The 23657-nt window shown below is 36.2% G+C and overlaps 1 protein-coding gene across 7 annotated transcripts in view; it reads right to left on the bottom strand.

Annotated features, from left to right (window-relative positions):
* The window catches only part of LOC117415495 (transcription factor SOX-5-like), a 253595-nt gene that overhangs the window by 84308 nt on the left and 145630 nt on the right, over positions 1-23657 (bottom strand). For 4 of the 7 annotated variants that reach the window (XM_034025951.3, XM_034025953.3, XM_034025952.3 and 1 more), the window contains exons 1-2: positions 11745-12249; positions 1397-1628 (exon numbers count right to left, since the gene is read on the bottom strand). In XM_034025951.3, coding sequence (XP_033881842.1) covers positions 1397-1628; positions 11745-11782 — 270 coding nt within the window. In that variant the 5' untranslated portion in view covers positions 11783-12249. Of the gene's footprint in view, positions 1-1396; positions 1629-11744; positions 12251-12636; positions 13166-23657 lie in introns of those variants that run through there. The other 3 variants (XM_034025955.3, XM_059027091.1, XM_059027090.1) reach the window with 3 other exon arrangements.

Below are 23657 nucleotides of genomic sequence, written 5' to 3'. Positions count from 1 at the left end.
TTGTGTTTGGAGATTTGCATTTTTATATTTTTGTTCTATTTTTTTTTTTATTACATTTCTCATTAGATTTTTCTTTAAAATAAATAAATGCTAAATAAGACCTGATATGAACACTGCTACATGCATGGAACTTGATTTTTGATTGACTTTTAATTCGTTTGTCAATACATGGTTTTGATCTTACCTTACCGACACTGTACTCGTTTTTGAAAACAAAACAGAACTAAGACGTTTTGAACCTGGAAAATAAGTATCAGTCTCTCTGCAGAAGCTCTTCAGATGAGCCTGTTTTACATTAAACCAATAACTATATTTCAAGCAAGGAAATATATTGAACATCTACTTTCCAACACCAGTTCTCATTTTATTTTTCGATGGCAAAATCAAATTCTTTCAAGCAAACAGAAAAGGTAAATGGCAATGTTCCCGTAATGTAGAGCAAAGTTTCAACGAGTTAACAGAAGTACAGACCTGACATATCTCCTAAATCAACACCCATAAACGCAAGTTAAGCAGGTCAGGGACAGCATATTTTATGTAGCGCAACCAGCTGATATCTCACTATAGTTTATATGGCTTAAATTTGCAAAGTAGTAATAAAAGGTAACCAGTTCAGGATGCTGTATTATTAGAGTTGTTTTTCATTGAGCTAAATGTTCTCATTAATGTAGTTTGACACTTCAGTTAGATAGCACCAGTAACATAATAACTTTCTGTGGTAAAAGGAGAACATTATATGACACATTAACCTATAGATTTAAAGGGGTCCCATTATACACAAACATGTTCGCCTTGTAAACGGTACAATGTGCTTTCATCTAGAGTAGTGTATAGTGGATCATCTGATACAAAAATCCTCAAATCACAAGTTGTAGACAAGAAACATAATACCGTAATAAGTGTCTTGGAGAACACATCAGTTAGAGTGTTAGAGCTTCTTAAATTAATTGAGGAATGCATTATATTAATAAGGGTGCTGCTTTTTTTATTGAATACTGAATGCATACGTTCTAACATTTTCTTCAATAGCTATTTATGGGGTCAGGAGGAAAAAGTAATAGGATTAAGAATAAACAGTTGACAACTATTAAATTGTAATGAACAACCATGGGTATACATTTCCTTTACTTTTCACATTCCCCAAATGATCTGAAACAAATGTCTTGGGATAGGTAATGAATCACTGTATGAATCTTGAAAGAACTCAAAACTAGGTTACGAAGAAATTACATGTAGCCCTATGCAGACACTGCACAACATTACCTGTGGTAACTTGTTTTATTTTATAACTTTCTGCTTTTTGCCTCAGGACCTTATCAAAAAAGAGGTATCTGTGTGTAATTATCCCGTCTACAGCACATTCAGAAACAATACATACTGTATGAAAAACTCCTACCATTGAGCTGTGGAGAGAAGTGGGACTGTCAAGGCCGAAATTTTCCCTGGTCAAAGAGTTTACAGACTGAAACTCCTCCGAATGAAGCTTGCTGGAATAACTGGAGTTCAGGGGTAGGTGAATGACTGGGAGCCCATCACTCTCCTTATCTTCCAATTTCTGTCTGCTTGTCGCCATGGCTACCTCTCCATCTGTTCCCCCATATGGAGAGGCTGGTCGCTTGGAAGACATCCTGGAAACAACAAAAAAAAAAGAAGAGAGAGACAGAGTGAGTATGAAACATCCACAGAAGTCTTTCATTATGTCCATTGCATTTTTGTGCCATTGTTGTAGACAGGGCTTTGTGTACTAGCTGACACAGTCTAGGAACCCATCCAAATACCACTGGTGAACCAGCATGGCAGACAGACGGGCAAAGCAGGCATCAGCAAAGGCAAAACGGTTTAAATTCTAGTATGGCAGTTTCTTCTTTTAGTTGGGTCATACAAAATTAAATTTGTATAACATTTGAAATATTTGTTTATTTGATGCAAATGTATATCTATATTGTGTCCAGTATGGCATCACTCTTTCTAATAAAATTAAAATGTTTAACTAAGTTGTAGTAAAAGGTTTTATTATTTTTTTCCTGGCAATTATAGGTAATTGTGTAAGAACTTCTCAGCCTTGAATCTATTGTCACTACCACCCTTTGAAAATGTGTATGTTTCTTATAAAAGCATATGCAGAACAATGAAACCACCTTGGAGTTTTATGCAAATCCCCCACACAGCTAAAGCTCTGAGAGAGAAAAGTCTAAGAGAGTGAAAAAAAACAGAGAGGAGGGTGGCTGTTTTCTTAATACTGATGTAAAAATAATGTTTTTACTGCCCTCCAAAGCTTAGCACCCCAGCCCATGGGCAAGAATCCTTTAAATAAACATTTTCCGAAAAGTAGACCAAATACTGCACAGGCTTACTTATGAATAAACTAAACATGTGGTTTTTAGAAAAATGTTTTTTAAAATGGTACCTTTTATGCATAACTGTCAATGTTTTAAGCAAAAATCCTGCTTTTGTGAAATTATACTGAAAACTATAAAAGAAAATGTAATGTTTACTGACAGTGCCTCAATGTGGTTATTGATTTTGCAATCAAGTATTCTAAGTATATTTCAACCAATGTGTTGTAAAATTCAAACAAATTAAACTGTAAGAGAAACAAAAGCTGTTTCACATCCTGACTATGGCCTTGTTGGTACCGTAGATTCTGACTTCTCTGCTTACAATCATCCTTGTGTGGCAACTGAAAGGTATTACATTAAATCATTTTCCCAAACAGTATTAAGATCCCAAAAATAAGAACATCCCTTTTCCATGGAAGTCTTTAACACTCAGTGAGGTATGTCTAATTACTGGTCTGTTGCTCCACACAGCAATAAAAAATAAAAAAAAAACTTCACAGAGAATCCAGCTGAATAAACTAAGGTCCTCAAAGACTGCCAGGGAGCACGCTCAGCAGCAAACTCTGAGGCTGAGAGATCTCCAACCATGTTTGTTTATTTTACCTCCATACATACTCACTGCAACCTTTTGTTTCTCTCTCTGGCAGGACACACCCATGGGTAGGTCCTCCAGTTAATTCAAAATTACTGCTGTATCCCCTTATGAGGCCTTATATAAACATACTGCGGTTTAGTCTTCTTTGACCAGTTCTCCGAAAACAAAACCTCTTTGTTAGGTACTTCATCCATTTGGATTTCGGGATCAAAAACAATTGACCATAGGTGCTTATTTAAAAACCCTTATATATACTTTTCCTCAACTAATAACTTCTATGGTTACTACAAGGGCCATTATTTACATGGGGTCCAGAATATAAGCCAAAACCTCACATTTTGTATTTAAAAATAGGGTGTTTATACCAACATGTGACATGCCGAAGCCTTTCAGGTTCTACCATGTACACTCTTGATGTGAGTTTGACAGTCTTGGCTATAAAATATTTACAAATCTGAAATACACTTGACGCATCAGCTCAACACACTATTGCCCTGGTGGGCTGCCCTTTTGCATGGTGGGGTTACAATGTGAATCTCCTTTTGCCAGGAGTGAGATGAGGCGAGATGCCGGATCCTGATTGAAACTTTAAGGTGTTGCACCTTCTTTAAGGATGGGGTTAGTGGCTGCTCACTAGGGAAGGAGAAAAAAACAATTATTTCAGATCCTCAGATCCACCACTGACAAGATAGCTGGCTGCTTGCCGTGCATGGTCCGCTGCCTATTCCGGTATAGGAGCTAATTTAATATCTTTTTGAAGCGCTAAATACAGGAATACAGAAAAAAGACAATTACAGCATTTCACTGTTTAGTATGACCTGTTTGGGATGTATTTGTTCATTTTACTCCCCAAACAAACATACACCCATATCAAAGTTATTAAAACTGTAAGTGTGGCCCTGCTATTTAGGCCTGAATTATTTAGCCTATCAGTAGCAACTTGATTCTCAAACATGCAGTTTACATATATTAGCCAAATTTGCTCCATTTATTAACAATATAAAACTTACTGTTTGCTAACAAGAGTTGTTATATAAAGCTTTACTGAAGTAAGATGTATTATTATTATTATTATTATTATTATTATTATTATTATTATTATTGAGTTATATATTTTTCTAGAGACCACAGTATGGAATAAAGCGTACAGTACAGATGCCAAAGCCTTTTTTTATTTGACGGGAACAATTCACAGCTTCGATTGCGCAATAAAATCTCTTTTTCCTCCAATCTCTTTGAAGCATACTTTTTATACAATATTGAATCCGAGGTTACGAGGGCTTATATTAGAAATTTAATTTAAAGTCGCCAGACCTGTCCTGGTAGCAAGCCTACATAAAACAGCCTGTAGTGAAGTGCAGATAAAAAAAAGAAGCTTTTTACTTTGTACATAAAATCAGCAGTAAGTATGGTCTCTAAGGTCATAATTAGCAGACATTAGAATAATGTAACTATGTACTGGTATGACCATAAGGCAGACCAAAGAAATCAGCATATAGAGCTAACTTCAGTACTAACCAATCTGCCCAGTACAGTATTATTTTACTTTTACAATAGCAGATTTACTATTTTGTTGTTTCTGGAAGCATCAGTCTGACTTCATTTTAAAACTGTTCCTTTTGTGTGCTCTGATTTCTTTTAAAAACAACAGTTAATGTTCATACTAATTATTCATGTGTATTCATGTGCTCTGATTAAATGTGATTTGTTTTCTAAAATTGCACACTTGTGATGTGAAAACATATCTGTTCTTAATCAGCAATCTGTTAAATACTGTATCTATCTAGTTCTACTTACACATAATTCAGATGCCCTACATTGCCACTGCAAATAACAAGTGTAATACAACAATACTTGCAATGGGCCCTATTCACAATGAGTTTATAAACATTCTATTAGGTTTTGTGTACTTTTTAATATTACAGAGCATACATCTACATAATTTTCATTTAAATATATGATAGTGAAAGAGCAGTTAGAAATTATGTTTTTAATCACTGAACTAAAAACAGTTCAATTCTTAATTCACGCATAACCAACGCAAAGGATAATGTCTTAAGGTCTGATTACACTGGGAGTGTAAACTGTGTGGTTTTTCATATTACACTGGAAGCAGGAAACCGCATGGTATATGTAAATGTATTATCACATGTTAATGTTGAGAAAAAAGGAATTTGATGAAAGATGTCAAGAAATAAAGGTTAAAAAATATTTGTGTATGTTATTTTTGTATGTGTCTATTAAAAAAGAAGAACAACAAATGCAGTTTCAACTGTGTAGCATTCTCCAGGGTGACCATTATATTTATATTAATCAATGTTATATATACACATTACATTATATTAGAATGACATTACATACTCACGTCAGAACGAAACAATGTTATTCCGCACCATATAAAGATAGTGTGCATTGCATGACTGAATTGTTTACCTGGCATGGCGAATCCAAGAGTTTTATGACAATATAATTTAAAAACCTGTACAAAAAACCTCCATGAAGTACTGGACGGGACGCATCATACAGTTGAGGGCATTTTTGCACCCTGAAAACCAGTCTTTCGTTCCCCATCTCTCACTGTACAGAGTGCAGATAACGTCACACAACAACACTTCAGTTGATTGGTCTAGATGGAAATTTGCCGTTCTCCGTCGTGCCGCTACAGCGCCCATTGTAATCAGACCTTTAAAGTATTTAACATTTTACAATAACTAAACTGTGTTCAGTGATTTTAATTAACAATGTGTTGTACACAGGATCACATGTGCTCTCAAAGTTGTGCTGATAACTCAGTGGCAGGTCATTTGAAGATGGGCAGGAGAGCTGTATGACAAGCAAGGCACCACATCTACTGTGACACATGGTGGTGAATCTGTACAGTTTAAAGAGGCATTGTTCAAACTGGGGTTGGTAATTTGGTGGATATTGACAATACCTTGACAGCAAATATCAATCTGTCAAGAAAGCTTAAATGTTCACTCAATACACACATACAGTGCCGATTCAAATTAGTCCAACATCTGTGTTTATTTATTTATTTTTTCCGCTGTATAGTAATTAACTTGACTTTTTATGTTTTGTAATAGTTTGAAAAACTCAATAAAAAGACATTTTTAAAAAATGATAGAATTAATAAAACATTTTACGAAATGTGAAAGAAACAATGTTACATTTTTTAAATCTTAAGACTGCTTCACTGATATTAGGAAATGAATGCTACTTTTCAGGCACTAATGGAGAAAAGTCTCTTATATTTAGAGTAGGCAAACACAAAGTTTATTTTTTCATGTAACATCACAATCAAATATGAAGGCAAAAAAAAGTCTATTTTAATTTATCATGTTTGTCTGTGTCTGTCTTCACATGCAATTACATGTCAGTAATTCTTTTAAGAAAGTACAAAGTAATAAGACGCAAGTTAACAGTGGGTTTTAAATGCAACCAAGAAAGAACTTTGTGACACATGTATAGAAAATGACCAATATCAACAGTAAAGTGCTAGCTGGGTATTTGGCATATGAGGAAGTTTACATTTATTTCTCCCACTATATAGCATTTATTTTTAAATTTGAATACACTTCTCACCAGCCCCAGCTGTGTTATTATTTGCATCTGTTCCTTTAAGAAATAATATGCACTGTTGAAGGAGTACCGGAACACTATTTTTGAAAACAAAACAAAAAAATAAATACATCATGTATTGTTTCATATACATAGCTTCCATAAAGAGTGAAGCAAACATCCTTCTTATTGGGAGTGAACTGGTTCTACAAGCTAGCTACTTTTGTATCAACAATCTCCACTTTCGCCCTTTCATACAGTTTGATACAGCTCAGAATATACAGCTATTAAAGAAATGTTTACATTATCTTGTGAGCGATTTTTAAGACGCTGGCTAGCTGATGGGAATGAGCTATTCTGTAGGAAACACAAGCACAGTGAATGAAGGTGTCTTTTGCTATGCAAATGCAGGTAATCTGCCCCCTATAAATGCTTTACAAACAGCCCTTTCATAATATAATGATCAGTTAGTGAAACCCCTAGTGTTACATAAATAAACAACTTTAGGTAGATAGAAGATTCCTAACATAGACACCTTCCACCTTCGTGGTATTCAGACATGGGTTCTTACATTATTTGTAATAAACAAAAATAATTGGTTTGAAACATAAATAACATAGTGCTGGAACCATGCTATATTTTATTATCTTGTTAGAGCTCTGAATCCTTTACAGTATATTTAACCCACTAGATAACAAAGCTTTCAATGGAAAGTACTCGCTCTTTTTTTAACCCATCAAACAGTAAGCTTTGAATGAAAGGAATTCAGATGTGCTAAAGGTGTAACTAACCCACTCCCTTTTTTATCACCACATTCTTTACAAAACTGCTAAATATTTAGGTTTCTGCACAGTGTGCCACAGAACAAAGAGTTCCTAAATGGGAGATCTGTTTGGTAAATATTACCACGCAGCAACCTGAAACAAAATCAAACAAGTTGTAAATCTCATCTCTGCTTTTCTCCCCTTCCTCCCCATATGAAAAAAACAAATCACTACAAAACCTATATTACAGATGTCAGCACACCAACGTATAGTACATTATATACCCCCATCGAAAGCCACCTTCTTAATTTTTCCCCTTCATAAAAAAAAACCAAAACACATAACCCCATCTAGCCCTGGTTATTTTTAAGACAGACCAATCTTTGTTTTGTTTAGTTGTTCCCCCCTCTCAAAGGCTGAGGTTGCCAGCTGAGCTTCCTGTCCAGCATCCCCACAAAAGACAAGAACAAAGTGCCTAATGTCATGCTGCCATCAATTATCAATAGAACGTGAAGGAGGTGCACACACACAGGAAGACGCGGAATGTAATGTTTCTATTAGAGACCCAGTGATGGGAAACCCAGACGGTACCTGAGGGGCTCAAAACACAATGAAGAACACCAGCTAGTGAAAAGAAATGTTTTCAGTTTACCAATCATGAACAGCATTTGTAACAGTTAATACATGAAAGTGTTGTTAGTACTACCAACAGTTAAATACGTGATTTTGTGTTGTGTGCATGTAGTAGAAACATTATAAATAAGACCTTACAGATACAGTATGAGGTAGCAAGAATCCTCCTAGCACAGGCTCAGTAATCCCACAACTACGGGTTGTTTGTGGTCTGTGGATGTTTTCAAACCGTATCACTCATTAAACCAGACTTCCACTGAAAGATTCCTACTTGAAGGAATCTGGTTCTCAGCAAGAAAAGTGAAGGAAAGATTTTGTGATTAAATTGATATGGAGTTATATTATGAAGGCATTTATAGCTGATGGCAGAATCCTTCCATTTCTACTAAAATAGCACCAGGCAAACATCCTACTGGGGATACTTTGCACTATAAAAGCTGCCAACTTCTCTGCATATTTTTTCCAAACTACATGCATCTTGGCTATTATAAATGACACCTTCATTTTATCACTAACTTAACAACTTTGTATTTAAATAATACATGAGCAGCAACATTGCTAAACTGGTAAGGCTCCGAGTCCAGTCTACACAAGATGAAATGCTTTATTATTATTTGTTTATTTCGCAGACGCCTTTATCCAAGGAGACTTACAGAGACTAGGGTGTGCGAACTATGCATCAGCTGCAGAGTCACTTACAATTACGTCTCACCCGAAAGACGGAGCACAAGGAGGTTAAGTGAGGAGGGTCACACACAATGAGTCAGTGGCTGAGATGGGATTTGAACCGGGGACCTCCTGGTTACAAGCCCTTTTCTTTAACCACTGGACCACACAGCCTCCCCTTACAACTTGAAAGCCAAAGCAGAGTGCTAGATAACTACAAGCTTTTCTCAGAGGAGGTCAATTAGTAATGAGGACACTGTATTCGAATGCCATTAACAATGAGCTGGACACTGTACAAGGCGCTGACTTTGAAGATGACTGAAATAAACCATAACCATTGTTTCAGACTCCAGAAGAGGATGGTGTAGTTAAGTCTCATATCACACATTTTTATATGTTTTAGTTCTGGTGAGGGGGTGGGTCCCCACCACCCCTCCCCGAGTGTAGCCTATAATCAGGCCGTATTATAAGCCAAAAGGCCTGAAGCATTCAGTTTACAAAAAAGAGCTTCACAATACTCAATAGGGACATCAGAAGACACAAGGGAAGAATTGGAATTCACTCTCCAACTTTAGCTTTCAGGCATTCCAACCTCGCAACAACTTAAAACAAATGTGGTGGTGCCCTATTGGTCAGTGGCCTGGTCAGGTGACAACACTAGGGAGGTCTAGATGGGGGGACAACTTAGCATTCTACTCTTGTATTATTTCTTTCTTCTTTTTTTTTAGATGGAGACATGGTTATCAACTCTCTCTCAAGAGCTAACAATATGGGTGAGACAATGAGGCAGTTTGTTGCAAATAGGCGCAGCAAATGACGCATTGAGAAATTCACTGGGAAAAAGGGAGATAACGGAGTCCACTCTCCATCAGTGCTCAGGCAACTGAGACCAAAAACAGTTTAATAACACAAGGGCTTGACGGATAGTTTACCATTTTAATAGGGAGAGACAAATGGCTGAGTGTTAACGTCCCGCTGAGCTCCCCCTTGCAACCCCCCTCAATTTCTCACATTCAGAATCAATCACAATCTCATATTTAGGATCAATGATATTAAAAAAAAAAGAGGAAATAACACTTTTTAAAGAAGAATGAAAGAAAAGGAAATTAAAAACGCCTAATATAATTTTAAAACTGGATTTCACTAATACCTTAGTGTATTCCCGAAATATGTTTAACTTCACAGTTAATGTTAAATAATCTAAAATATATGTATATGCATCCTCTTCTTTTAGAACTAAAGGCGAGAGCTACTTTTTTTTTCATTTTGCTCTCAAATCACCAGAATCTTTCAACAGTATTTCAAATGCAAACACCACCCTGGCAAACACACACGCAATTTATTGCTTAACACATTTACCAGCTATGCAAATAACAGCAAACCTCCAACTCTATCACTTCTCAGCACACTATTTCAAACCAAACTGTACTCAGTACAGCTCTTTTTAAAACAGCAGGCAAATTCGTTCTCTGTAGCTGCTTTTTAAATTTGTCGCCAAAGAGCTTCCGAATTGACAAACATACAAATTCAAGGTATACTGTAGCATTTAGTAACTGTGCATTGTGTAAAGTACTGGGTAACTTTCACACCCTAGTCCCATTTCTACTGGTAACATCAGTGTTACCTTTTTAAAACACAGACAACAAACAAAAGGTGTTACAGGCAAATGCCATTACAAATCTTGACAATTTCACTTTTAAAACGTGTGCTCATACCTAACCTTGCTTGTGTATCCTGACATCTAGCTAAACAAAGAAAAGTTATAACTCTTTTCTCAGTTTACATCCGTTATTGATGCTTAGGTGCTCAGAATAAATTCATTCAATTCACAAAAGAAAAACTATCATACAATCAGCACTGTTAAAGTATAGGTACATTTCCACATTACAACAACATCAACATTACTACTACGACTAATAATAACAACAACACCACCAACACCACCAACACCACCACCACCACCACCACCAGAATCCAACTCATATTTCAAGAAAATAACAGTTATGGCAGAATGGTTACTGCAGAAAAATGATTACAGAAAATACAGAAAACCCAGAATCTCATTTGTCAATCACTTTTGTCAAAGACCTGAAATTGGCAAATTCTGACATATGATCTTATTAACTTGCTTTTTCTCTGCTTGTAAAAACTGCCAATCTTTCTTATGAAGCAGTCAAATAAATACTCACAGATAACTAAATATGTTATCTAAATAGAATAGGCTTACAGTGCTGTTACAGCTGTCAACATTACTTGTAGCTTTGCTAGAGTCAAGGTGGGACAGGCTCCAGGACAGTATACTGTACTGACAGAGAATCGGCTTGCAAACTGATACACCCAATTATTAGAAAGCAGAGTTTTAACTGTCCACTTACTAATAATGTAATCCTTTAATTTATCGCCATACATTCTGCATCTGGGTATAATCCTTTAATTTTTGTAAAAAAAAAAAAAAAAAGAAAAAAGAAAAAACCTCAGTAACATATACTTTATCTCTGAACAAAAGATTAGTTTAATCTGTGGAAACATTAGTTAATATAAAAATAGAAAAAAGTCAATTTAAAAAAGGCTGCTTAAGTCAACACTTAAATTCACAGAAAAGTGTTTTAAATATATCTTATTTTATAGCATTAACATTTGAAAACAAGCTTATCACACTGTCACATAGTGTGAAATAAAAGCTGAGCTAAAATATATAATATATACGTGATTCCACAGGAAAAAAAAATGAAGCAATATTTTTAACTTACCAACACAAACGGTAACAGTTAACAGTTAAATAAATGTTCATCCATTTATTTATCACGATTGAAAACAGTTTCACTATTCTTAAAGTTTAAACCCCCTCCTGTTATATAATTACCTTAAAAAAAACTTCTAAAGCAATGCTTATGTAAAAGACCAAAGCAGCCTGAGGTTACAGGTTTACTAAGTAAATGAATATGTGAATATGTGTCCCCTGTCAAACCTGAAGGTACTTCTCCTTAAACATTTATACCAAAGACTTAACATCAAAACACATCTGAAAGTTCAGAGCCAGGTAGCTGACAACTGTTCTTATACGGTGAATGTGCACCAAAGGCTTCACATTAATAAAGGCTATCTGTGTTAGTGTGTGCGTGTGGCTGCATTTATGTATCCAGTTTGACAACATAAGACACAACCCACTGTCAAGTTTAAACTTACCTCTTAAACTCCTGAGGTAAATCAGGATCAGTTAGCATGCTGAAAAATACTGGTCTTTTCTCAGCACTCCCTTCCACAACATGCAGGTCCGATAGCCTCCAAAGAAACCTGTCTATTGATTCCCTAACCTCTAAAACAACCGATTCTCTCCCTCCCTTCTCCTTCTCCCTCTCTCTCTCTCCCTTCTCCCTCTCCCCCCCTCTGTCTAAGCTGCTACTTATTTGCAAGTCTCTTAAAGGGCCAGTGCTAAAAAAACAACACACTGAACAGCTCCTCTAGACCACACTGAGCCTGTGAAAGCCTTTGGCTATATCAGATGTCTAGTCTGTTCACATGCTTTGTGGTGATGTTGCCTGTTCCTTATAGGATTTAGTAGTCCAGTCACCTTTCTTGCTGATATTTCTTTCACATGTTAACAATTGTCAACCTTGTTTTAATGTCATTGTGTATGCTTCATTGTAACCTTTTTTTTTATTAAAACACTCAAATGGGATTAAACCCCTCTACCCTCAGTCTGCTGAATGAAGTGAGATACATGTGTTAAAATAGAGAAAAGCCTTGTTTCTTATTGCTCCGCCTCCCCTATTATAACATCCTTGCATTGGTGGCACCAAAGAAAGCGAGACTTCTAAATGCATGGCAGGTTATCGCCTTTTTTATTATTTGAACCAATGCACACACGCACACACACACATACACAAATCACAGACTTGATTTTTCTTTTTTTGCAGCAAAAAAAAAAGTAACAGTGGCATTCACCACTCAGTCTGGAACCTGTATAGTAGAAGAAAAAGCAATCAGACATTGTTCTGTGGAAAGAAAAGCAACTTTGACAGATTGAAATATAGCATCAGGCCCCTTCAAGGAAACCTGTAAACAACGTGTCACTCACCCTGTCAGTCTCTCTGTTAGCTCTTGCTGTTGCTGAAAGTAGTGCTTGCTAGCAAACAGAACTCCAAGACCTTAGACCAAAACTCCATACAAGTATATCACAGCGTAAAGGGAAAAAGAAGCCAACATTGCCACATAAAAAAACAAAAAAACTTAGCAGTCTCTTCTCCGAGTAGGAAAACAAAAATAAAGGGTAGAAGGCACCCTCACCTCTCTGTGTCTCTCTTTCTCTCTTTCTCTTAGCTTGTGATTAAACTTTGACCACTGATAAGCCAGAAGACACACGACATACGCAACACACTCAAACTCTAAAGTTCCTCCTGGTTGTGAGAGCGCTTAGAACACAAACAGTCCTCACAGTATTCCCACAGTTTATCTTGATGGAAATCTAGGCAGGCAAGGGAGGTAATCAGGTAATGGTCCTTTGACATGAGATGATGTAGGCACACACAGAGGGAGGCCCGCACTGCCCAATGCACTAAGCATCTGGTCAACAGTATTCACACACAGAAGGTTCACCACACCGCAGTCAAAGACACACACACACACACAGACTGGCTATCCACTCCTACTGGGAGGTTCAGTTCGCACAAAAGGCTACAGTACAGAGCCCGCCCTGAATAAAAAAAAGCTCCCATTGTTGTAGGTCAGTTGATTAGATTTTGCTGTAGAGAATTCCATGAGGAAATTCCCTATAGAGCCAGAGTGATTAACTAAGAGGGGCTATTCTAGGAATAACAGCAAACAATGGCTCAATAGTCCTAGAGGACCAGTGTCCAACGAGGACCAGCACTGAACAAATATTGAAAACCACTGATACAAGTTCAATTTTACAATTCTATGACAAATAGACAGGCATTAGACCCAGTTCAAGTCTGACATGAACTGTCCAGGAAAAGAAAACTGCAGATGATAACCATATTATTCAGATCCACTTTTTTCATTCCATTGGAAGTCAATTATTTTTTCTAGCAGGAATGTACTGTAATTCTTGAAATGTATTTGTTTACGACTGTAAGTCGCCCTGGATAAGGGCGTCTGCTAAGAAATAAATAATAATAATAATAATAATAATAATAATAATAATAATAATAATAATAATAATAATAACAACAACGCTAAAATAAGATTATTCCCGAGTTGTCTTACACTACTCACCAGGTAATGTGAAATTAACACCATTCTTTTAGTCCGAAGCTTGCTTTAAGTCTACATGACTTAGTGCCCGGTACATTGTGGCAGGCAAAGATAACACCGTACAAAAGCAAAAAAATGTCTTCGTTTGGAAATCTGTTTTTGACTTGTCAGAAGAGACAACACTAGCTTGTGAAAAACACCCAATATTTGCAGATATAAAAAGAGAACACCTCAACACTATCAGGGGCCACTGTACTTTTGTTCTACGCTAACATACAGTACCTTTTTAACTTAATCACATTATTTGTTAATCAATAGTCAGTTATGTAACTCTTTTTTCATTGCTTGGCATGGGACCCAGAGCGTTTATGTAACATATAATTGTGTGGTGTTGCTAGACTCTCTGTATTGTAGGATAACAAGGTGTAATTTATAAATGTATTTACACAGCATATGTAATAAATAGAGCGAAGTTCAGAGCTGTAATAATATTTAGAAATGTTTGGTACAGAAAAAAATTGTGAGCTTACCTGTACATTTACCGTGGCATTCTAAATGTTATGGTTGAGTCTTTAGACTCTGATACAGCTATTGGTTTAGTCTCAAAAGGCTATGAATTTTTTGCCCTGTCAATAACATTATTGAACACTGCTGTCTGTCCCTCCAGATTTGATTTGATTTACTTCAATTTGTGGTCTTTAAATGTATCTGCAAATCTACAATTATACAAAGTACATTTGTTACATTACCAATGGAAGTTTTTTTTTTATTCTTAGTCACAAAATGAGCCCAAACTAGTATCAACAGGGCACAAAAGGATCACTCACATAAAAAAAAAATGTTTGTTTGAGGTTGAATGCTGTTTATTCATATTCTCTTGATTAGTACAATATCTGTAAATTGAGTGTTGCAGCCCTTAAAAGCACTCCTTACTGAAATATTACAAATGTAATCCATTTTTCAAGAAATACAAGAACAAATTTAAAATAATATACTGTTTATTCATTTCAGAACCAAATATGTTAATATGTAAAACACACACACACAGACACTATATATATATATATATACATATATACATATATATATACATATATACACACACACACACACACACACACACAAAAAACACTTTAATTAAAATATCTTTTAATGCAAAGACTTCAAATTCTAGTCATAGTTTTTTTTAGAACTTTCTTTTCTATCCTCAGACTGTTACATGATAAAACAAAGAAGACAACTTTGATAAAGTAACTGTAAGCATAAAAAATATTTTTCCAAGGACTAGTTACTTGTGTTTATGTCTTTGCATAAAACAAAAATAAACTTCACTGAAATCTGCTTTAAAATACAGAATGTAGTGTATAGCATTAAAGCTATATACAGTGCCTTGCGAAAGTATTCGGCCCCCTTGAACTTTGCGACCTTTTGCCACATTTCAGGCTTCAAACATAAAGATATGAAACTGTAATTTTTTGTGAAGAATCAACAACAAGTGGGGCACAATCATGAAGTGGAACGACATTTATTGGATATTTCAAACTTTTTTAACAAATAAAAAACTGAAAAATTGGGCGTGCAAAATTATTCAGCCCCCTTAAGTTAATACTTTGTAGCGCCACCTTTTGCTGCGATTACAGCTGTAAGTCGCTTGGGGTATGTCTCTATCAGTTTTGCACATCAAGAGACTGAAATTTTTGCCCATTCCTCCTTGCAAAACAGCTCGAGCTCAGTGAGGTTGGATGGAGAGCATTTGTGAACAGCAGTTTTCAGTTCTTTCCACAGATTCTCGATTGGATTCAGGTCTGGACTTTGACTTGGCCATTCTAACACCTGGATATGTTTATTTGTGAACCATTCCATTGTAGATTTTGCTTTATGTTTTGGATCATTGTCTTGTTGGAAGACAAATCTCCGTCCCAGTCTCAGGTCTTTTGCAGACTCCATCAGGTTTTCTTCCAGAATGGTCCTGTATTTGGCTCCATCCATCTTCCCATCAATTTTAACCATCTTCCCTGTCCCTGCTGAAGAAAAGCAGGCCCAAACCATGATGCTGCCACCACCATGTTTGACAGTGGGGATGGTGTGTTCAGGGTGATGAGCTGTGTTGCTTTTACGCCAAACATAACGTTTTGCATTGTTGCCAAAAAGTTCGATTTTGGTTTCATCTGACCAGAGCACCTTCTTCCACATGTTTGGTGTGTCTCCCAGGTGGCTTGTGGCAAACTGTAAACGACACTTTTTATGGATATCTTTAAGAAATGGCTTTCTTCTTGCCACTCTTCCATAAAGGCCAGATTTGTGCAGTATACGACTGATTGTTGTCCTATGGACAGAGTCTCCCACCTCAGCTGTAGATCTCTGCAGTTCATCCAGAGTGATCATGGGCCTCTTGGCTGCATCTCTGATCAGTCTTCTCCTTGTATGAGCTGAAAGTTTAGAGGGACGGCCAGGTCTTGGTAGATTTGCAGTGGTCTGATACTCCTTCCATTTCAATATTATCGCTTGCACAGTGCTCCTTGGGATGTTTAAAGCTTGGGAAATCTTTTTGTATCCAAATCCGGCTTTAAACTTCTCCACAACAGTATCTCGGACCTGCCTGGTGTGTTCCTTGTTCTTCATGATGCTCTCTGCGCTTTAAACGGACCTCTGAGACTATCACAGTGCAGGTGCATTTATACGGAGACTTGATTACACACAGGTGGATTCTATTTATCATCATTAGTCATTTAGGTCAACATTGGATCATTCAGAGATCCTCACTGAACTTCTGGAGAGAGTTTGCTGCACTGAAAGTAAAGGGGCTGAATAATTTTGCACGCCCAATTTTTCAGTTTTTTATTTGTTAAAAAAGTTTGAAATATCCAATAAATTTCGTTCCACTTCATGATTGTGTCCCACTTGTTGTTGATTCTTCACAAAAAATTACAGTTTCATATCTTTATGTTTGAAGCCTGAAATGTGGCAAAAGGTCGCAAAGTTCAAGGGGGCCGAATACTTTCGCAAGGCACTGTATATATATATATATATATATATATATATATATATATATATATATATATATATATATATATATATACAGTACAGTTCACAGCCTACTTCTGTAATGCGCTTTATGATGGTGGTCCACTATGAAAGGTGCTATATAAAAATAAAGATATTATTATTATTATTATTATTATTATTATTATTATTATTATTATTATTATTATAATTATATATTAGGGATGGGACGAATACAGCGGTTCCGAATAATTTTCCTTTAAGGTCTCACTGAACCGACACATTTCAATTGAAAGCTGGTTAAAATTTTAAATCACACAATTAGGTTGTGCTGTGTGTATAATCTCCAAAGTGCTTTAAATTTAAAACAAATTGTCGCCTTTTAATCTGTAGACAGGTGAGTTTTGCATGGCCGATGTAGATCCACATTATATATATATAAACATACATATATATATATGGCAGATAGTGGTCGCATTTTCCGTAATTTTTCTATGGAGGTGTTCCCAGACATGTTCAACAGAGTTCATGTCGAGACTCTGAGGTCCTAGGAAGAAGCGCCGTCTCCTGCAGATAGTGTGATGTAAACTGCAAGGACAGCAATCTAATGTTTCCCGAATTGAGACATCCATCAAGGTAAACCAAATCAGTCTTTCCTCAAACCAAATTGCACCCCAGACCATGATGCTGCAGCATACCTTTGCCTTTAAGCAATCATTCCGCAATTAATTTCCAGTCCTCCTCCATACCCAAATGCGCCTATTCAAATTGCTGGAAGTGGGACTCATCTGAGATCAGAACGGTACCCTTAAACTGTTGAGGTCTGTCCAACATCTGCCGGACTCAGTGCTTTCTGCTCTGTACATTTCGATGGGTGAGCAGGGTTTTCTGTCGGGCCACTCACCCGTTGTAGCTCAGCCTATGCAGAATCCACTGTACGCTGGCTCATGTTTGCAAAGCTGCCAGTGCCCGTAAGTGGAGGTTGTGCATGGTTTGTAACTGTTGATGGGTGGCAAGGTCGACGTGTGCAGCACTCTCCTGATGATATGTTACATTAATCGAAGGTACAAGATCCCTGCTAATCTACCTCGCACTTTGGCAACAGTCAGAAAGACCAATTAAATGGCTTTGTGTAAAAGGAGAAATATCATGTGCATCTACTCTCTGAGCTCCACAATGCATAGTTATGGATATTTATTTATACCATAGGTGTGGCGGTATTGTGGGTATTTTATACCAGTATTTGTGGGGGTGCTCATTTTATGGCAGGGCACTTGTTTTTACAAGGATCCATCTTACTTCAATAGATATCTACAAGTCTGTAATTAGCATATTTATGTATTTTAAATATGTATTAAATGGAATTTATACAAACCCTTTGAAAGTCAAGGACATTTGAGACCAATGATGAAGATATAGAGTGTTTTGTTTTACAGATCCCCCTTTTGCTAAAATGCGCCCTATAGCCTGGAGGTCGCCGGTTCGAGTCCAGACTATTCCACTGCCAACTGTGTAAGGGAGTTCCCAGGGGTGGTGCACAATTGGCTGAACGCCGCCTGGGGGGGGGTGGGGGGGGGGTGGCTTAGGTCAGCCAGGGTGTCCACCGCGCATCAGCGACCCCTGCAGACTGGCCGGGCGCCTGCAGGTTTGCCAGTAAGCTGCCCAGAGCTGCGTTGTCTTCCAACGCTGTAGCTCTAGGTTGGCTGCATGGCAGGCCTGCAGATTGAAAAAAAGCAGTCGTCTGACGGCACAAGCTTCGGAGGACAGTGTGTGTTCGTCTTTGCTGCTCCCAAGTCAGCGCTGGGGTGGTAGCGGTGACATGAGCTTAAAATACAATTGGATATGTCAAATTGGGAGAAAAGCGGGGTCAAATAAAAAAAATAAATAAGTAAAAAAATAAGTTTTAACAACTAAAGTGCATTTCCTGTTTACAAATGAAACACTAGTTTTGCAACATTTTCTAGTTAAAGGTTTGCCTTGAAAAGGAATTTTAAAAGGTTAAGAAAACAGTTGTCTAGTAAAAGTTCCTTTAAAAGCCTTACTTTTTAAAATATATATTTATATTTGCTGAGAACATGAGGGAATCCCCCTGAACTTCTCTAAAATTAAACCCAGACGCCTATTATTTCTTCATTCTGCTGTACAGCTGGGCAACATTAGAGGCTTATAGACCACAGCCTTGACCCCGCAGTAGTTTGATTAGGGTCCACTTTATTGGCGACAGGCAGACAACAATTGCACTTTCTTTAACACACGTAGAGCAGCTCCAAGTCATTTAACCCACTTCCCAAATACATTTGTCACAAAAAAAAAAAAAAATCATCTTTCAAACCATAGACTACCTCTTCCTGGCCCCATTTTCTCTCTTGTGTGGTTTTTAATCTCAGTCAGATAGCCAAAAGGTAGTCCCACATGTGGCTTAAAAGGGTAATGTCTAGCTACAGAAACCATGAAACCAAAAACCAAAATCAGTGGGGGGGGAGAACGGAGTAGGGGGTTAGTATGAGAGCAATGGCCACTGGTCTACAAAGCCTGGGGTCTATAAGATGCAGAGGTGCTGGCACTTTAATGCAATGGATTTACAGCATTCTTAAAGAAACAGTACACCCTTTCTTCAGCATGTTTATTGTATCATCTTAGTCTCAAGTAATTTTGTCATTATTTTTATTCAACATATTTCAAACAGTATCAGTATTTTTTCTTCATCTAACCTAAATAAAATAGTCACCTTTGTTGGTCTGAAACTTCAAAGCTTTCAGTATACCAAAAACAACAATTGAAAAGTTAATGTTTTAAATGACTCACTTTGGATAACTTCCGATTACATGTATGCAAATACTTTCAAACTCTCAAATTACATGTAAATATATGTATATTAAACATCAGCTGGCATTATGAAACATTTACAGTAAATATAATTATGTTCATACTTTGCATTAATTGGAATTGTCTTTCAAAGCAATTTCATATCACTAGTAAACAAGTGTGATCAATCGATCATATGATTAAAGGATTAAAACCTCCTCTATATACTGTATATGCAGCTTTGATGCTAGACATTAAGGGGTAGATGTACTAAGATGGGCGAGTCGCAGCACAAACATACCGCAATTTGCATTTTCGTTACGACAATTCGCAAAGTGCACATTTTGTCGTATGTACTAAGAAATTATGAAGAGAGCCGCAATATACTAATTTAAATATTATTTGCGTCATCTTAGCGAGATTTCTAGAGAGAGTTGTGCAACATGTTTTTCAAATAAAATAGCAGCAGTTGAGTTATGGTTTGCTGTAGCAGAGTGTGCCTGAAGGATAACATTCGCCCTGGATAAGGGCGTCTGCTAAGAAATAAATAATAATAATGTATAATTGCAAGGGTTAATATTTGTTAAATATTGCAAATGAAAGTCAGTTTAATCCCATCAGATTCTACAGTGGGACCCCAACCTTCACCCCAAAAAGCTTTTCATAATCATACAGTAGCCCCTCGCTAAACCGGACATGATTGTCCGATCCGACATAAGGAGGTTGGGTTTAAAAACAATACAATAAAATCTCACACACATACATTTACAGTTACAGATGTATTTTAAATATAAATCATTGTGCTGAAATAACATAAAATGTGTTTTGAGTATGCTACACATTACATTATGTAAAAATATAAATCTGGACAGTAGGCCTATACAGTATACAGTACAGTAGTAAAATCAAATGAATACCAAGCGCACTTTTTTATACTTTAGCCTTCTGGTAACACAATATAAACCATGCTGCTGCATTGTACGCATTGGTGTACAATGCAAATCAAAGTTATTTTTAACTGAAACAATGATTTTAGGGTTTTTTATTTTATTTATTATTATTTTTAACTTGGTCTACTTAGTAGCCTAGACAATTAACACACAATAGATCATGGTCCTATACAGACAGCACATGTGTGCAGTCTATTGCTCCCAACACACTCGGAAAACCAGAAATGTCATAGAAATTTGTTTTCAATGCTTGTAAGTACACCCTGACTTAAGTGAAAATTAGGTACTTCATTGTTCGTCTCAAATACATTGAGCACAACTGGTAACACAAGAGAAAAAGCGGACTGGGAAATGCCAGAAAACATGCTTTCAAAAGTTCTTAACAAATTGATGCAATTGTAAGTGTTGCAATTGCCTGCAGCTTTAGTACATCTCATTACAATATTTATGATCCCTCATTTGCATCTCCACCCTGTTTTTACGAATTTCTGCAGGAACGCCCAGAATTACATATTCATTTAAGGCTAAAGCACAAATAAGAACTGCAGCTGCAAAGCATTCATTAAAATGATGCTAACAGCGTTGCGTTTGTTTAGTACATTTCACGCTACACTTCCTTCTGGTTTGCATGTGGTTTGCAACAATTGCAACAGGCGCAACACTTTAGTACATCTACCCCTAAATTCTTTATTTTAAAGCAGAGTTCAGTGAAGTTTGAATTTTGTTTTATGCAAAGACACAAACACAAGTAAATATATATATATATATATATGAATATTTCATAACTAAGTGTTAGATAAGTAAGATAATATCTGTTTTTTTGTAGTTATTTTGTTCTGCATAGCCTATGAAGTATTATGATAGCGTGTTTCTACCAATTTATTATTAACAACAGTCTAGCTCTAGGGGTGCAAAATTATAGATGCTTAGATATTTTATGACATCATAGGCTGGTTAAATACGTTTTAAATAACACGTGTTTGAAAATTCCAGACATCAACAAGCAGCAGTGATCTGTATAACCCTAAACTGCCAAACAGAAACTCCTCAGTTTCACCATCTGATTGTTTATAGATTCAAAGCTTAAGGATAACGCTATCAGACTGCACTGCACTGAACATATAAGCCATTTTGTTAAAGTAAACAGGGTGTTATTTGACAAACATAAAAGAGGCTTCAGCATTTTGTTTTATAGTTTGTCAAGAACTTTTGAGGAAGAAAATGTTGCTCTGATGGTTGAGTGGCAGTCAAGGGAACTGATTACAGTAGGCCCCTGGATTTGCAGAGCATAAATACACTACGCTTGATCTCAGCTTTTAGATTTAAAGTTTTTTTATAAGAAGGATCCAGCCTTTTTTTTGAGAAATGGTGTAGGCATGTATTTTTAATAATAAACAATATGTCCCTTATAACCTTTGAATAAATAATGCTCAATCATGCCCTTCCTGAACAAACATTTGTAACATTTTCTTTTTTTATCCCAGTGTACCCAAGGAGCTTAAGCAACTACTCAATGATGTAATGATGTAAAAGCCATTTTTATTTTCAATAGAAATTTAATTTAATTTCCTTAAAATGGTCAAATTTTCAATTGATTAAGATAATGTTGTAAATGTATCTTTATGGAACACAAATAAAGGACCAATTTACCATTTTTGTGAAAGTAAACTAAAACTGCTAATTTGGCAAAACAAGAAAAGACATAAAGTTCATTTCAGGACTCAAATGTGGGCCTACATTGTTTGTTAACCCTGCCAGTTTTATTTTCCTTCCAAAAAAAAAAAAAAAAAAAAAAAAAAAGCATTTTGGTGTATTTTCTACATTACATGCTACCCTGATTATAACGGTGTCTTTGTGTACCTTGTGCTTATTTTTGCAACAATGAATTATTATTTATGAGGAAAAGATACAGCAGCTTTGTACCACGGGAATGTGTTGAACAGCCTTAAAATGAAGGAAGAATGTAATTTCAAAAAATGTCAGTTAGTCCTACTAATGTAGATCAATAATTCTACTTTTATTTCTTAATAGATTTTGTTAATAGTGTTGCTAACTTTGGTTTATTTTGTATTTTCTTTTGAAAACATTGTTTCTGTACTATATTTATGAATTCATTTGAAACAAAGTTCTCTTTTTTCAACAAAGGCACATGAAACAATACATGTAATACACATTTATTAATACATAAACAATAAGAAATGAAATAAACAGTAAGTATTAATTAACAGGCGTAGTACAGTTGCTAGAGCACAGTTTATTTATGTGAACAGTAACTTGCTCCTAGCTGAAGAAGGAAGTTATCTAGCAGCATCATTATGCCTCGCTGGGTCTTACTCCTCTTGTAAAACTAGATTCATACCAAACCTCAGTTAAATGTACAACTTCAGCTTGACAATTTGTGCTATGTATCATTAAGACTAAAAAAAATTAAGTTTACCTAGCTTTGTTAAAATTAATTGCGAGTATAAAGCCAACTATTTTCCAGGCAGACAGCAAGGGGTATGAGTATTTATATTGAAAGTGAATTATTTATTTAAACACACTATAGAAATTGGATTACATATCCCCAATGTTTGCTTGTAAAATGATAACACCTCTGCTCAAAGTGTAGTACAGCTAATTTTGTTATTAAAGAAAAGGTTTTTAAAGCACTTAAGAGCGATTCCTCTGGGCCACCACAATTAAATTACCAAGTTGTAATTTAAAAGATGACATGCTACAGTTTCATACATTGTCTAAATGCATTGGTTTAATCCTTTTATAATACTGTATGCATGTGGGTTTTTTTTAATATAAACTGAACTTCCAATTAAACCATCAAATGTTATTTGGATTACAGAACAGTGCAGGCTATAAATGAAAAGCTACGAAATCTATTGGCCCTATTGATCGATTACATCAAGTCACTGCCTAAGCCAGTGGACACTACAAAGAGCAGAAGTGGAATCTTTTCCAATTACTGTGAAAAGAATCAGTAAATATTGACTATTCGTGGTCAGTGGTGCTACGGTTACCATTGCCAACAGAAAGAAAAGCCCCCATTGTCCTGCTGACAACACTCTGCAATGCTACTACAAACAGTGAAGAGTAAATACTCCACACAAGCGTCCTGAGCCTGTGCATTGCA

Source organism: Acipenser ruthenus, chromosome 7 (genome assembly GCF_902713425.1).
Source record: "Acipenser ruthenus chromosome 7, fAciRut3.2 maternal haplotype, whole genome shotgun sequence".
In the NCBI taxonomy this organism is placed as follows: Eukaryota; Metazoa; Chordata; class Actinopteri; order Acipenseriformes; family Acipenseridae; genus Acipenser; species Acipenser ruthenus.
This window is presented reverse-complemented; position numbering and strand designations above follow the sequence as displayed.